Below are 14,376 nucleotides of genomic sequence, written 5' to 3'. Positions count from 1 at the left end.
CAAAAAAAACATACCATGAGGTGCATTTAAGGACATATTTCGGTAAATAAAAGCAAAAGAGTGAAAGTAGCAAAATTCCATTTTCTCCAAAGTTGTAGTCATTTATTGACAAAAAAAGTACAAAAATAAATTCATCTACTCGTTCTTCCAATTTAGATTTCATTTTACCATTACATTTTAAACAACAACTTTTTGCCATATTATATTAATTAGTTATCCCTCTCTCCACGTAAATTAGAAGCTGTGTGTAATTTAGTTCGGATCTCGACCACCGCTCATTTGTCAGCACGAGCAAGGAGCATTAAAAACTTGTACCGTACTGCGTTGTAGCCTCGCCACTGTCTTCGGATGTAGGGGATGTAGGCAACCCGTGCATTGGATGTTCTATGCGGGTTGCAGAACTGGCTCTTTGACTGCGTAGAGTGTACCTAACAATAAAGCACTTCAAAATCGAAACACGACGGGATGCGAGAATTAAGAAACAATTGGATCTATAGCTATTTAGAGAAAGGGTGAAAATGATTTTTGAAATAGCAATTTGAACGTCATCCTCTCGTTCATTCAAAATATTTAAGATATATTTATCCAACAACAACTGTGAAAATATGGAAACAAACACGCTTTTTCAAATCATTTTTATAGGTGCTCCAACTAACAAGAGATGTCCGTGGAATAAAATTGATGTAAAAAGAAGTTCCCGAAAAGAGACGGGAAAAATAAAACAGCATTTTGCAACTAAACATCATTTTTTGATTTGGCTGAACATGCGTTTTATTAGTTTTTAGAAACTAGTACAATATATACCTAATTTAAAATTATGCTCATTAAACGGTCAACAATCACAATTAATGTGCTGATAACGTCGTTTTCACATATTCTTTAAATTAAATTTTAAAATCATTTGTGGTCAAGAACTTTTTCACTTCATTTAAATTATTTTGAGTTTTAACATTTTTGTCCTTTCTAAATCGTGTGTTAGTAGAAAATATATAATTTTGGGGTAAAAGAACAAATAATTTGCCACAGTCAATCATACGAAACTTTATTTAAAAGAATCTGTCAGAAAATCAGTGAAGTACGCAGTACAAAAAGTACATAGTTATATAACCAAAACATTTAAAATTAAAAACAGCTAAATGGATTTTAAATTACATTTAAATACCTTCATCTTGTTCTGTATTGTAAGTTATAATTAGAAACGAATCTAAAAATAGATAACACTGTACGCGACACAAATATGTTATTGCAAGTTTTTTTTATTAATTTAAAATCGTGTTTGTTTAAAATAAAATACTTGCGGAAAATTGCTCTTTATAGGTCACGAGGGAGCGATAGATTCGCCACCCAATTAAATGATCGCAAACGCAGGCCTTCAATTGTGTGCACGAGTTATGAGAGGCCCAGCCTCCCGCAATGAATGTGCGGCACTTCAGAGCAACGTTGGCAAAAATAGCTTTCATGTGCTGTGGAGGTTTACTATTTCTGCAGTCGTGTGTCGTGTCAGAGAGCTTTAATTCAGAACCTCTCCAGCAGCGAATTTGGCAATTTAAATGTGTGAATCCTCTTTGAATAAAATAATGTATTTTTGCAACAACGAGTTGCGAAACAACTAGCTACGGGGTAAATCCTAATTTAAACTACCTACAAGTATTTGCAGAATTATCAAGAGTGGCAAATGCACAGATAGAAAAATAAAACAATACAATTTACTTAAGAGGAATGACTTTATTTATCGGTTTGTCCCTCACAAAATGTTAGCTTGCGTCATGCATGTTTGAAATCAACTTCTGAATGCCCACACGGCTAACGCGTGATCAAATCCTTAGTTCGAGGAGAGCGATCTTAAATCAAACCATCAATTAGCTTTCGAGTCACCAATTCCACGTATTTTTTTACGTTTATCAGTAGAATTTTGGAAAATGTTGAGCGAAAAAGAGAAATTGCGAGTAAGTAGGTCTGCTTTGTGCAGCTCTACTGTTGCTAACCGAGCGCCACTCCATGCTTGAGCATAGCGTTTGAATCTTTAATGTCCGTTTTAACCCGTTTCCGCTGTGATCCCGACAACGACACTCATAAGGAATATTGTTGGGTGGACATTGTTTAATTTTATTCGTTAAAATAAAAGTCAAAACTTGGTTATAGGCCGAATAGAGAGTTTCGATTATCGCCAATTGCTTAGAGCGCAGTGAGCAAAAATGTTCGAGGATACAGCACTCGATACTCTCCGGAAGGCATTAATATCGGGCAGCCAACACTGAAATTGGTTTTAATCTGAAGATAGAAAACCAGAGCATCGATTTAAAACAAAAAATGCCGATTAGCAGTCGGGATTCGGCAGAAAAATCATACTTTTCGGCCCGTCAAAACGAAATTCTCATCTACTGATCCGATTCAATCACATAATTAACCACGAAAGGGCCACGGAAACGGTTTCCAAAGTAGAAATACCACTAGACCAACTCCTAGTGCATCTTTTAAAACCATCGGGGGCCCCGGGGACCCAGCCGTCGGCCCGCAGTAAGCGCGAGAAGTTAGGGGGGAAACACGAAGAGAGCACTTCTAGATAATTTTCAGCTCGTCCACGCGCAGCTAACGGCGTGCGCACGCCCCGGTCCGCACAGTTAGTATATAAGAGGGGGAACGCTTCTGTAATGTCGACATCATAACCAATCTCTACGTAAAATGGCTGATACCTCTGCCGCTCCCGCTACTACTGCTGCTGCTCCCGCCAGCCCGGCCAAGGCCAAGAAGGCCAAGGCCCCCAAGGCTGCGGGTGCCAAGAAGGTGGTGCCTGCTCACCCCCCGACGGCTCAGATGGTGAACGCCGCCATCAAGAACCTGAAGGAACGTGGAGGCTCTTCCCTTCAGGCGATTAAGAAGTACATCGCCGCCACTTATAAGATCGACGCCGAGAAATTGGCTCCTTTCATCCGTAAGTACCTGAAGTCTGCTGTCGCCGCTGGCAAACTTGTCCAAACCAAGGGCAAGGGTGCTTCTGGCTCATTCAAGTTGAGCGCTACCACCGCTGCTCCTAAGAAGGAGAAGGTGGTAAAGCCCAAGAAGCCCGCTAGCGAGAAGAAGGTCAAGAAGACCAAGGTCGTGAAACCCAAGAAGGCCACTGGTGAGAAGAAAGCTGCTGCCAAGCCCAAGAAGGTGGTCGCCGAGAAAAAGGTCGCTAAGAAGCCCGCCGCAGTCAAAAAGGCCAAATCTCCTAAGAAGGACAAGAAGCCCAAGACCGCCGCTGCCAAGCCCAAGACCCCCAAGGCCAAGAAGGTAGCCGCAAAGAAGCCCGCTGCCAAGAAGGCCGCCCCTAAAAAGGCCGCCGCCAAGAAGGCTTAAGCCTTCTCCACCAGTTCCCCCAAAATCAGCCCTTTTCAGGGCTACCAAATATTTCTAAAGAGCAACGAAAGCAATGATCAACATAAATTTTTCTAAATTTATTTTATTAAATGAGTTGGATCGTTCTACGGGAGCAGAAGTCAGTGGGACTTTCGATTTTCCCGGTACCGCGGGATCCTGCTCTGTATAACGGAGCGGGACTGACGGGAAAGCTTGGTCAGAATTGTTCACTCGAATATTTCGTTTCAATCATTTCTATCATCTGTTTTTAAATTATGTTTTTTCATAATATCTGGCTCCGAAAGCATAAAGGTAGCATTATTTGGCGCACTTACGTACTATGTAATGTTCCATAGTGCTGGATGGATAGAATTAGTCCGTATCCGTATAGTTATTTTTATAATAAATTGAAAAAATTACCTTTTGAAATGTTAGTTTAATGCGCTGCATGCTACATCTTGCAAATTGAGAGTTAGAAATTAGAACAATTTTACATACAAAGAAACTTGCATAGACGCGCTTTTTTTATAAAAAATTTATTCACCTTAATCACTTTTATTAATACCATTTTAAAGGACCGGGAGCCGGGAGTGCACATGAAATTGAGAACTTTTGGCAAGACCAGGGGCGAGTTTTCACGGGAGTCCTTGGAGGCGGGTCAAAACCGGGAGAAATATTGCGGGACAGGAGCGGGAGCAGTTTTGCTTTCCCTTTGAACGCTCTTACACTACCGACATCAAATTCTCTGCATTTGCAACCATTATGTTAAATTTGCTATTTCCGCCCTTCTCGCACTTTTCGCTCGGATATAGGGCATTAGCATTGATTGTTCCCATCAGAGCGAGAAGTGTGTGAATAGAAAGTAGGAAAGTAGTGTTAGTCCCTTATATCTATGGTAGACTCACCATTTTCGCGCAACTCACACCACACTTCTCACTAGGATAGGGATTAACATTGAATCTTCCCATCAGAGCGAGTAATCGGAAAGCGTGAGTACCCCATATCTAAGCACGGTTGCTTTTTATAAAATTGGCACTCATGATTTTGATTTTAGTAATATTGAATTATTTGTTCACAGGAACGACTTACAAAATACAAATAAGTATAGGCTGCAAAAGTCGTGCAAAATTGCACTTTATTCGAGGTACATAAATATATCTACACAAAATATGCGCGTACATGCATAATTGACGAACGGGTCACGTTGCCTAAATAAGGCAGCGTCCCACGGAATAAAATAGGAACCATTTCACGCAACATGTCGATCATTAGTGATGAGGACAGTAATAAAAGTATGAACAAAATCAGCACTGTTACCTAAAACTAAATTTGGAGATGTAGGTAACCAGCTACACTAATTTGGAATTTAACGTGAAACTAGACGGTCAAATAAAACTCTATTTTTACTACCGTCGTTTCTTCTGGGGAATTTTTTATATTTTGTATCTTAACACAAGAATATCGTCCATTTTGTTGCACGTTCCACTTCAGCAGCGAGAACATGAGTAGAGCATGCATGTATGTGTACAGCACCCCACGAAAATAACGCTGGAATTGGAAAACGTAACAATTCCAGTTTGGTTTTACATCACACCATTGAAATAACTGAAATGACGCCGGAACAACTGAAACAATTAATCAGGCGTTCATTTGTCGACAATCTGATCCAGTTCGATTAGTTCTTCACTAGTCTAATTAGCTCTGAGAATGGATTCAATTAATTCAAGGTTTTTAGCAAAGTTGTTCTATTTGGTTAATTCGTCATTCAATTTGATTTGATAATTAGGAGGTAATAAAGAACTTTGATAGTTAGTGATGTTCAAATGTTCTTGCTTTTGTCATTAAACGAGAAAAATTTGGGTGGCCCTGAAAAGGGCCGATTTCAGCTGTTGGATGTGGTAACAGCTTAGCCGCCGAAGCCGTAGAGGGTGCGGCCCTGGCGCTTGAGGGCGTAGACGACGTCCATGGCGGTGACGGTCTTCCTCTTGGCGTGCTCTGTGTAGGTGACGGCGTCGCGGATCACGTTCTCAAGGAACACCTTGAGCACGCCGCGGGTCTCCTCATAGATGAGGCCGGAGATACGCTTGACTCCGCCGCGGCGGGCCAGACGGCGGATGGCCGGCTTGGTGATGCCCTGGATGTTGTCGCGCAGCACCTTGCGATGACGCTTGGCGCCTCCCTTGCCGAGTCCCTTGCCTCCCTTTCCACGTCCAGTCATGGTTGCTGCTTCGGTTGACGGTGTCGACGAAACTGTGCTTCAACGAATGGCGCTGCCGTCTTTATATAGCTCGACGAGCGACCGGCGACGCGATCCGAGCGGCAGCCAACCAGTAGCGAGAGGCGGGGCCAGAGCCTCGAGGCCGGTATAAATAGACTCACCTCTTGCGATATCGACTCATTCGTTTTCTCGCAACTCGAAGACCAACAATGGCCCGTACGAAGCAGACCGCTCGCAAGTCGACCGGAGGCAAGGCGCCCCGCAAGCAGCTGGCCACCAAGGCCGCGAGGAAGAGCGCGCCGGCCACCGGCGGCGTCAAGAAGCCCCATCGCTACAGACCCGGAACCGTGGCCCTGCGTGAGATCCGTCGCTACCAGAAGAGCACGGAGCTGCTGATCCGCAAGCTGCCCTTCCAGCGTCTGGTGCGTGAGATCGCCCAGGACTTCAAGACCGACCTGCGCTTCCAGTCGTCGGCCGTGATGGCCCTGCAGGAGGCGAGCGAGGCCTACCTGGTCGGCCTGTTCGAGGACACTAACCTGTGCGCCATCCACGCCAAGCGCGTCACCATCATGCCCAAGGACATCCAGCTGGCCCGCCGCATCCGCGGAGAGCGTGCTTAACTTCGCGTTGTAAGCGCACTCAGCAAAATCGGCCCTTTTCAGGGCCACCCAATTTATTCCAGTCAAAGACCAAAACAATACAACCACGATCTGATTTGTAATTTCTTAGATTGACGACATAGCTAGTATATAATAAGCTACTATTTTTCTGAGAATAAGTTTCCTGTCTTCTGCAATGCAATGATTTTCTACAGTATGTACATATGTTGATTTTTGTGTACATATTAGGGTTCCAAAACACCCGGGCTCTTTACATTTTGCCCGACCCGCCTGGGTTTTATTGGTGCATATTATGCCTTTATTGGATTTAACTGATTCAGATTTGCTATTCACTGTATTTTTAATAAACGAAGAAATTTACTCCCCATACCCCAGAGGGCTTCCCAATATTGCAATGCGCAAAATTACAGCACTACTTTTTAGCGTTAAATAAACCGGCCAAAAGACGCCATTTTCTACTTCCCGCATAATATTTTTATCTTTGATAATGAAAATATTGGAGCCATGGGTAAGAAAGTGGGTTTTGTTGGGGGGTTTTTAGCCTGGTTTAAACCCGACAAAGCCCTGGTTTTAAAAATTTGGTATTGGTACCCTGATTTTTATTGATCAACTGCAAGAATGTGACCGTTAAAAAATGCTTTCTATACAAAGCGACGGTTGAGCGGGAACCTGGTGGCTGGTGGTAAAGAGCGTCATCCCATGCAGCGCCATGAAGCTTTCATAATAACGATAATATGCGGATGAACTGATCACTGATCCGCCATTCCCGATGGTCGACGTGCCTACGCCGACAGCCGAAATAATTTGAAATATGAATGTTTCCTGCCGTGGGCACTGACGATCTTGAATTCTTGTAGAATTTTCGCATTTTCGGTCTTCTTAATTTCAAAAAGATGGGTACTGCAAAAAATGCAAAATCCTAGTTGCCAATACATGAACTCATCCCTGTTATGATTCGGTCGAAGCCATAATTTGCCTCGCAATAAAAGTAAATTCTTGAGAAAATTAGCTGCAAAATTACCAATTTCAATCAAATGATGTTACTTAGTCTCTAATTAGAAAACTTAAAAATCCTTTATGAAATAATGCATTGCTAAGCCCCACATACATTCGTCTGCTCTGAATAGGTCGAAATTCAAGACAACATTTAAAATTGACGATAAAATTGTGCAGCAGTACTTGAAAATTCCAGTGGAAATTAGATTTTTAGATCATCTCTACTTCCCAGGGTTTGCAAGAACCCGCTTTATTAGATTCAAAATTCGATTTATTACGGATCAGCAGGGCAACTGTGCCCCATACATCCACATCCAGAACCCAAAAAAATATAACAAAGCATTTTTTATTACGGAATCCGGATAAGCTCCCTGCAACTGCATTTTTCTATTTTTCAGCAATTATGCGCTTTTTTTCTAAACGCATTTTTACAGCAGACAATTGTTACGCAGGACTCAATTTCCTTGTTAAATAAGGATACGTGACCTACACATACCTACGACGATAAGCCAGTGCAGTTCCTTAATTATTATGGATAGACAATCACAGCAAAGATGGGGATTTAAGAATGTAGATATGTACATGTAGGAAGAGATGGATATAATAATTATTGCTTATGAACTTTGGTCAGATGTATTTGGGTGGCCCTGAAAAGGGCCGATTTCGCAAGCCGCGCGGGTCGTCGAGGCGGCTTACTTGGAGCTCGTGTACTTGGTCACGGCCTTGGTGCCCTCAGACACGGCGTGCTTGGCCAGTTCACCGGGCAGCAGCAGGCGGACGGCGGTCTGGATTTCCCGAGAGGTGATGGTCGAGCGCTTGTTGTAGTGCGCCAGGCGGCTGGCTTCGGCGGCGATGCGCTCGAAGATGTCGTTGACGAACGAGTTCATGATGCTCATCGCCTTGCTCGACACGCCGGTGTCGGGGTGCACCTGCTTCAGCACCTTGTAGATGTAGATGGCGTAAGACTCCTTCCTGCGCTTCCTCTTGCCCTTCTTGTCGGACTTGCTGATGTTCTTCTGGGCCTTGCCCGACTTCTTGGCGGCCTTTCCGGACGTCTTGGGTGGCATGGTGATTCTGGTACAGCTGACGAACGTAACTGATGCCTGCCGCTGCTAGTCGCGCGCTTATAAGTCGCGAACGTGGGGCGACGGCCGAGCCGACCCCCGAGCCAATGGCAGCAGCGCCGGCCTCCCGTTGGTTCGGAGCTGTGCTACGGCGTGACGTCACTCGGCTCGAGCGCCGGCAGGCCGCATAAATACCGAGGGAACGCTCGAAAGGCATCACTCCATCACTCGTCCTTCGTCTCGTCAACCGCTCAACTACTAGCATCAACATGTCCGGCCGTGGAAAGGGAGGCAAGGTGAAGGGAAAGGCAAAGACCCGCTCGAGCCGTGCGGGACTTCAGTTCCCCGTGGGCCGCATCCACCGTCTGCTGCGCAAGGGCAACTACGCCGAGCGCGTCGGTGCCGGCGCCCCCGTCTACCTGGCCGCCGTCATGGAGTACTTGGCCGCCGAGGTGCTCGAGTTGGCCGGCAACGCCGCCCGCGACAACAAGAAGACCCGCATCATCCCTCGCCACCTGCAGCTCGCCATCCGTAACGACGAGGAGCTGAACAAGCTGCTCTCCGGAGTGACCATCGCCCAGGGAGGTGTCCTGCCCAACATCCAGGCCGTCCTTCTGCCCAAGAAGACCGACAAGAAAGCATAAGCCGCCACTCCGGCAGCGCGAAATCGGCCCTTTTCAGGGCCACCCAATCGACTCACGAATAGCTCCATTAAGCAATGATTTTAAATCTCATTTACTCAAAATATCTTAAGATAGGGCTAAATTACCAACAAATGACATGACCTACTTTATATTTTAGTTAACGCATACATAATAAGTAGTTGTGCGTTTAGGAGAGCAACTAATTTTTAATCTGGTGTAAATAACATTCAATATTGAATTTAAAAAACTTCCTTGATTAGTAACAATGGCTCAGGCCCCAGAGAACAACACATTTTGATTTTAAAGAAAAAGACACATTGGAATTCCACTAACAAAAAGCTACTGCATTCTATGGTTCTGCAAATATATACCAAGAGAGCACGTAAAAAGAAGCAGCGAGATAATATTATTTACGGTATGCATTCTCATAATTTATATTTTACTGACTGACTAAAAAGGGTCTAGTTAAAAAGCGGTACGCATGGAATTGCAGCGCTGTCAAATTGCTCTCATCTTTCAAACATTCTCCGCATCCATTAATGAAGTGAATCTTCGTCTAAAAATAAAAATATGCATAAATTGTCAATTTTGCGATTTTAAATGCACAAAATATATACATCTATCAGAACTAATTGAAATTGTAACTGCGGTAAACAAAATTTCCATACCTATGATGAGCTCGCGAGTAGCAGGTAGTGGCGTCACGTTCAATAACTAATAATCAATTAATATATTTTTGCTTTCCACTCGCGGCTCTATTCACTTCTTTTGATTTTTTTTTAAATTCCAAACAATCGAGTCAATCGACAACACTAAAAATTTAACAAGAGTATAAAAATACGAAAAATATGTCAGCGTTCGCATTGTATTGCTACCTAAATATATTTAAACCAATTGTTTAAATTCTCTCACAATCAGAGCCGGAATTTTACGACACGTCTGCTATGGTTAACCAGAACTGGAAGGCAGCATGCTACGCTAACAGGCATGCATTCACGTCTCACGAGAATCGCCTGTCACGGTTTTCATATTGTACTATGCCAAACAAAAGAGTACCACAGCGTAGCGAAGCCTACATATTGTGTTTGTAAACTGTGTGGAAAAAAGATGGAGTTGTACCACCTTCTTAACTGTGATATTAACCAATCTAGTTTGACACAAGTAGCTAAGACCGCAAATTAATTTTATGTGAATAATTAATAATATTGATACGATAGTTGTACACGAACTGTTTTTAATAAAACGGTGAATTGAAAATATTTTTGAGTGTTTGTTTGTGTGACATTTTACTAATGTTCGGAAATAATGATAATCTAATATCGGCAATAGAAATATCAGAAATATTAAAACAATAAACATTGCCAAAAAAATCTTAATATTGTAATATTACTCAACTCAAAATGAGCAACGTTTAAAATATTTTCATTGTTTAAAGAAACTGCAAGGTAGAAGATGATGCTGCTCTTAGCAGTCTCCCCGCCGACCTGAGAGCAGCAACAAAACTATTCATACATGGCTAAGCTATTTCCATCCCCTGCGGAATTGTCGATAGGGATTAGGGAAGGGGGATGGCATTTTAGTCAGTGGTTGGGAATGTGGAATTTTCTCACTTCAGTTCAGACCTGTTCTTCCCTAGAGAAGGTTCGACTAGGTTGACAAACCTACACACGGCTGAAATAACTGGTGAGGTGGTGAGTCATGTTTTTAAGATTTTGTTGCAATCCGCAGTGAAATATTATTATATTTAATAAGTTTAGAATATCATATAAATAGTAAATATTATAGAAACTCCACTGCATATTAAGCGTGACGATTTTTTAAAAATATAAAAAATTAGGGACTTTGCGTTCAGTGTGAGCACACATACAAATTTTATGTATGTATAAATTATAAATGTATATCGTATATAAGAGAACAAGTTTAATTAAAAAAACTGTATGGCCTCTACTGGGAACTAGGACTACGTATTCTGCACAAAGAGGATGAATGATGAATTAAGGACGGTATAACTATAGGAGTGGCGGACACCGCCATATTTAGTTTCTAAGTTATCTTTATTGTTCTGCAGGGCTATTTTGCCCCATACTTGGCACGTCGCGTATAGCTGAGAGAGGGGAGGAGGGTGTAAATATGGCCTAGTTATACCGTCCTTATTCTTAGGTTGAATGGGATGTGGGATGAATGATATTGCCAGAGCAAGAGCACACGACACGTGTTAAAGACAGCTCATTCACAATCAGCTGTTGCTGTGTTGCTGTTGGCTCAAACGGTGCGAGCGCTGCGAGCAGTTTAATACCAACATTACCAACTGCGCTGGTGGGAAATTTCGAAAACTAACGACACACATGTTTGCTCATGTTATTGTTGAAATTTCGTCACTGCAACCTGCAACTATATTCTATATTGTACGTATTTCATAATTCCGGACGATCTTTTCGTGGAATAACAAACTTATTTCAAAAGGGAAAATGATTTTGGAGCAAGGGAAAAATTAGAAAAGGTATAAAGAATATTAAAAAATAGATCTTTAATCTAATGAATGAAAAAGGCTCTGCTGAGTGGAAAAGCAGAAAGGGTGGGCTTAATGTTTTATTCTATTGAAAATAAATCAAATTCAAATAGTAACAACTTTCAATATGTAATAAGAAAATCTCGTAGAGGCCCATGCGAATATAATAAAACTATTGTTCTTGCTTGTTTTCTTGTACAAGACAAAAACTTCAGATACAATTTCAGTTCCTACAGACTTACTTTTTCTCATATCTGTTTTCAGAAGATTTTGTTTTTATACACAACCACAACCGCAATTATGGAAAGCGAAATTCTGTGCCCTGCGTGCAAAACTCGCATGTTATATGGCAAAAATGGCCTAGTTTGCACGATAACTCACCAGAAAACGTAAGTTATCTATAATAATGTTATCAGGATTATTACCATGTTTAATTATTTTACCACATAGGTACGAATGGCAACACAATGCGATTTCTGTTTGCATCAAGAACCCTTTCGGTATTATAATTTTTTTGGAAATTTAAAACAAATTATTCATTGACTGATGTTATAGATGACTGCCATGTACCGAAGTATATAGTGAGACCTCCACACTTTCAATTGGAACGTCTGAAGCCAAACACGGAGTCAGTACTGCAGAATCTATATCGCAATTCGACACCCGTGAACTCCAGCCATTTGAATCGACACAGTGGAATCCTTGCTCAAAAGGAGAACTGTGTAAAGCAAGAATTTCCCAAATCCAAGCAGACGGGAATACATGCAGCACAAACGAATAAAATGTATTAATGACACGCTATAAAGCCAGGAATTCAAAGCTTCGAATTTATGATGACCAAAATGAGTATGTACCAAGAAAACATGCGATTGTCATTTAATCAACTGCTTTTATCAAATGATAAAAATGCGGCTTACTAAATCTGAACGCTTCCTGGCGAAATTACGTTTATTATTTGAGTCACCCATTATGATTTCTATATATCTGAGCAAACTGCAACTTATTTTATATTTAAAAGAGGAATGTAAGTTATGGCATAACTACCGATCAAGTAGCATGAATTATTGCATTGCCGATTTATAACTCCCAAATTTTTGTACATGTAAACGCAACCACACCAAAATTTCAATGCATTTTATACTACTTCATTCAATCTAGTTTAAGTGTTATAGTGTTTTTTTCTCTTTGCTGATAATATCATGACAACACATGTCATTTACTGTGTACATGCCCTATCTTATGATATTTATTATAACGAATATAAGATTTAAATTCATTGCTTAATGGAGCTATTCGTGAGTCGATTGGGTGGCCCTGAAAAGGGCCGATTTCGCGCTGCCGGAGTGGCGGCTTATGCTTTCTTGTCGGTCTTCTTGGGCAGAAGGACGGCCTGGATGTTGGGCAGGACACCTCCCTGGGCGATGGTCACTCCGGAGAGCAGCTTGTTCAGCTCCTCGTCGTTACGGATGGCGAGCTGCAGGTGGCGAGGGATGATGCGGGTCTTCTTGTTGTCGCGGGCGGCGTTGCCGGCCAACTCGAGCACCTCGGCGGCCAAGTACTCCATGACGGCGGCCAGGTAGACGGGGGCGCCGGCACCGACGCGCTCGGCGTAGTTGCCCTTGCGCAGCAGACGGTGGATGCGGCCCACGGGGAACTGAAGTCCCGCACGGCTCGAGCGGGTCTTTGCCTTTCCCTTCACCTTGCCTCCCTTTCCACGGCCGGACATGTTGATGCTAGTAGTTGAGCGGTTGACGAGACGAAGGACGAGTGATGGAGTGATGCCTTTCGAGCGTTCCCTCGGTATTTATGCGGCCTGCCGGCGCTCGAGCCGAGTGACGTCACGCCGTAGCACAGCTCCGAACCAACGGGAGGCCGGCGCTGCTGCCATTGGCTCGGGGGTCGGCTCGGCCGTCGCCCCACGTTCGCGACTTATAAGCGCGCGACTAGCAGCGGCAGGCATCAGTTACGTTCGTCAGCTGTACCAGAATCACCATGCCACCCAAGACGTCCGGAAAGGCCGCCAAGAAGTCGGGCAAGGCCCAGAAGAACATCAGCAAGTCCGACAAGAAGGGCAAGAGGAAGCGCAGGAAGGAGTCTTACGCCATCTACATCTACAAGGTGCTGAAGCAGGTGCACCCCGACACCGGCGTGTCGAGCAAGGCGATGAGCATCATGAACTCGTTCGTCAACGACATCTTCGAGCGCATCGCCGCCGAAGCCAGCCGCCTGGCGCACTACAACAAGCGCTCGACCATCACCTCTCGGGAAATCCAGACCGCCGTCCGCCTGCTGCTGCCCGGTGAACTGGCCAAGCACGCCGTGTCTGAGGGCACCAAGGCCGTGACCAAGTACACGAGCTCCAAGTAAGCCGCCTCGACGACCCGCGCGGCTTGCGAAATCGGCCCTTTTCAGGGCCACCCAAATACATCTGACCAAAGTTCATAAGCAATAATTATTATATCCATCTCTTCCTACATGTACATATCTACATTCTTAAATCCCCATCTTTGCTGTGATTGTCTATCCATAATAATTAAGGAACTGCACTGGCTTATCGTCGTAGGTATGTGTAGGTCACGTATCCTTATTTAACAAGGAAATTGAGTCCTGCGTAACAATTGTCTGCTGTAAAAATGCGTTTAGAAAAAAAGCGCATAATTGCTGAAAAATAGAAAAATGCAGTTGCAGGGAGCTTATCCGGATTCCATAATAATGCGGGTTTCTTGCAAACCCTGGGAAGTAGAGATCATCTAAAAACCTTATTTCCACTGGAATTTTGAAGAGTACTGCTGTACAATTTTTAATGTTGTCTTGAATTTCGACATTTAGAGCAGAGGAATGTATGTGGGACTTAAGGTGGTATTGTCAATGCATTTCATAAAGGTGCTACATTTTTCAGTTCTAATTAGAGATTAAGTAACATTGGTAAATTTGCAGCTAATTTTCTCAAGAATTTACTTTTATTGCTAGGCAAATTTTGGCTTGA

General features: G+C 43.2%; 7 protein-coding genes across 7 annotated transcripts; 4 read left to right on the top strand and 3 right to left on the bottom strand.

Annotated features, from left to right (window-relative positions):
• Window positions 1-2,682: 2,682 nt before the first annotated feature.
• Window positions 2,683-3,490, top strand: LOC135945983 (histone H1-III-like). Its single transcript, XM_065493953.1, has one exon. The coding sequence runs from the start codon at window positions 2,683-2,685 to the stop codon at window positions 3,337-3,339; it is 657 nt and encodes a 218-aa protein (XP_065350025.1). The 3' UTR covers window positions 3,340-3,490.
• A 1,674-nt stretch (window positions 3,491-5,164) lies between these two features.
• LOC135947387 (histone H4) lies at window positions 5,165-5,592 on the bottom strand. Its single transcript, XM_065496227.1, has one exon. The coding sequence runs from the start codon at window positions 5,555-5,557 to the stop codon at window positions 5,246-5,248; it is 312 nt and encodes a 103-aa protein (XP_065352299.1). The 5' UTR covers window positions 5,558-5,592; the 3' UTR covers window positions 5,165-5,245.
• A 168-nt stretch (window positions 5,593-5,760) lies between these two features.
• LOC135947382 (histone H3) lies at window positions 5,761-6,758 on the top strand. The gene has a single exon (XM_065496221.1). The coding sequence runs from the start codon at window positions 5,767-5,769 to the stop codon at window positions 6,175-6,177; it is 411 nt and encodes a 136-aa protein (XP_065352293.1). The 5' UTR covers window positions 5,761-5,766; the 3' UTR covers window positions 6,178-6,758.
• Window positions 6,759-7,465: 707 nt separating this feature from the next.
• LOC135947385 (histone H2B) lies at window positions 7,466-8,258 on the bottom strand. Its single transcript, XM_065496225.1, has one exon. The coding sequence runs from the start codon at window positions 8,238-8,240 to the stop codon at window positions 7,866-7,868; it is 375 nt and encodes a 124-aa protein (XP_065352297.1). The 5' UTR covers window positions 8,241-8,258; the 3' UTR covers window positions 7,466-7,865.
• A 212-nt stretch (window positions 8,259-8,470) lies between these two features.
• On the top strand, window positions 8,471-10,047 carry LOC135947384 (histone H2A). The gene has a single exon (XM_065496224.1). The coding sequence runs from the start codon at window positions 8,507-8,509 to the stop codon at window positions 8,879-8,881; it is 375 nt and encodes a 124-aa protein (XP_065352296.1). The 5' UTR covers window positions 8,471-8,506; the 3' UTR covers window positions 8,882-10,047.
• Window positions 10,048-12,685: 2,638 nt separating this feature from the next.
• On the bottom strand, window positions 12,686-13,152 carry LOC135947383 (histone H2A). The gene has a single exon (XM_065496223.1). It carries the CDS (start codon window positions 13,114-13,116, stop codon window positions 12,742-12,744), a length of 375 nt encoding a protein of 124 aa, XP_065352295.1. The 5' UTR covers window positions 13,117-13,152; the 3' UTR covers window positions 12,686-12,741.
• Window positions 13,153-13,364: 212 nt separating this feature from the next.
• LOC135947386 (histone H2B) lies at window positions 13,365-14,085 on the top strand. Its single transcript, XM_065496226.1, has one exon. The coding sequence runs from the start codon at window positions 13,383-13,385 to the stop codon at window positions 13,755-13,757; it is 375 nt and encodes a 124-aa protein (XP_065352298.1). The 5' UTR covers window positions 13,365-13,382; the 3' UTR covers window positions 13,758-14,085.
• Window positions 14,086-14,376: the final 291 nt, after the last annotated feature.

This window comes from Cloeon dipterum, chromosome X (genome assembly GCF_949628265.1).
Source record: "Cloeon dipterum chromosome X, ieCloDipt1.1, whole genome shotgun sequence".
Classification (NCBI taxonomy): domain Eukaryota; kingdom Metazoa; phylum Arthropoda; class Insecta; order Ephemeroptera; family Baetidae; genus Cloeon; species Cloeon dipterum.
Note: the sequence above shows the minus strand (reverse complement) of the source record. Positions and strands in the feature narration are given on the sequence as shown.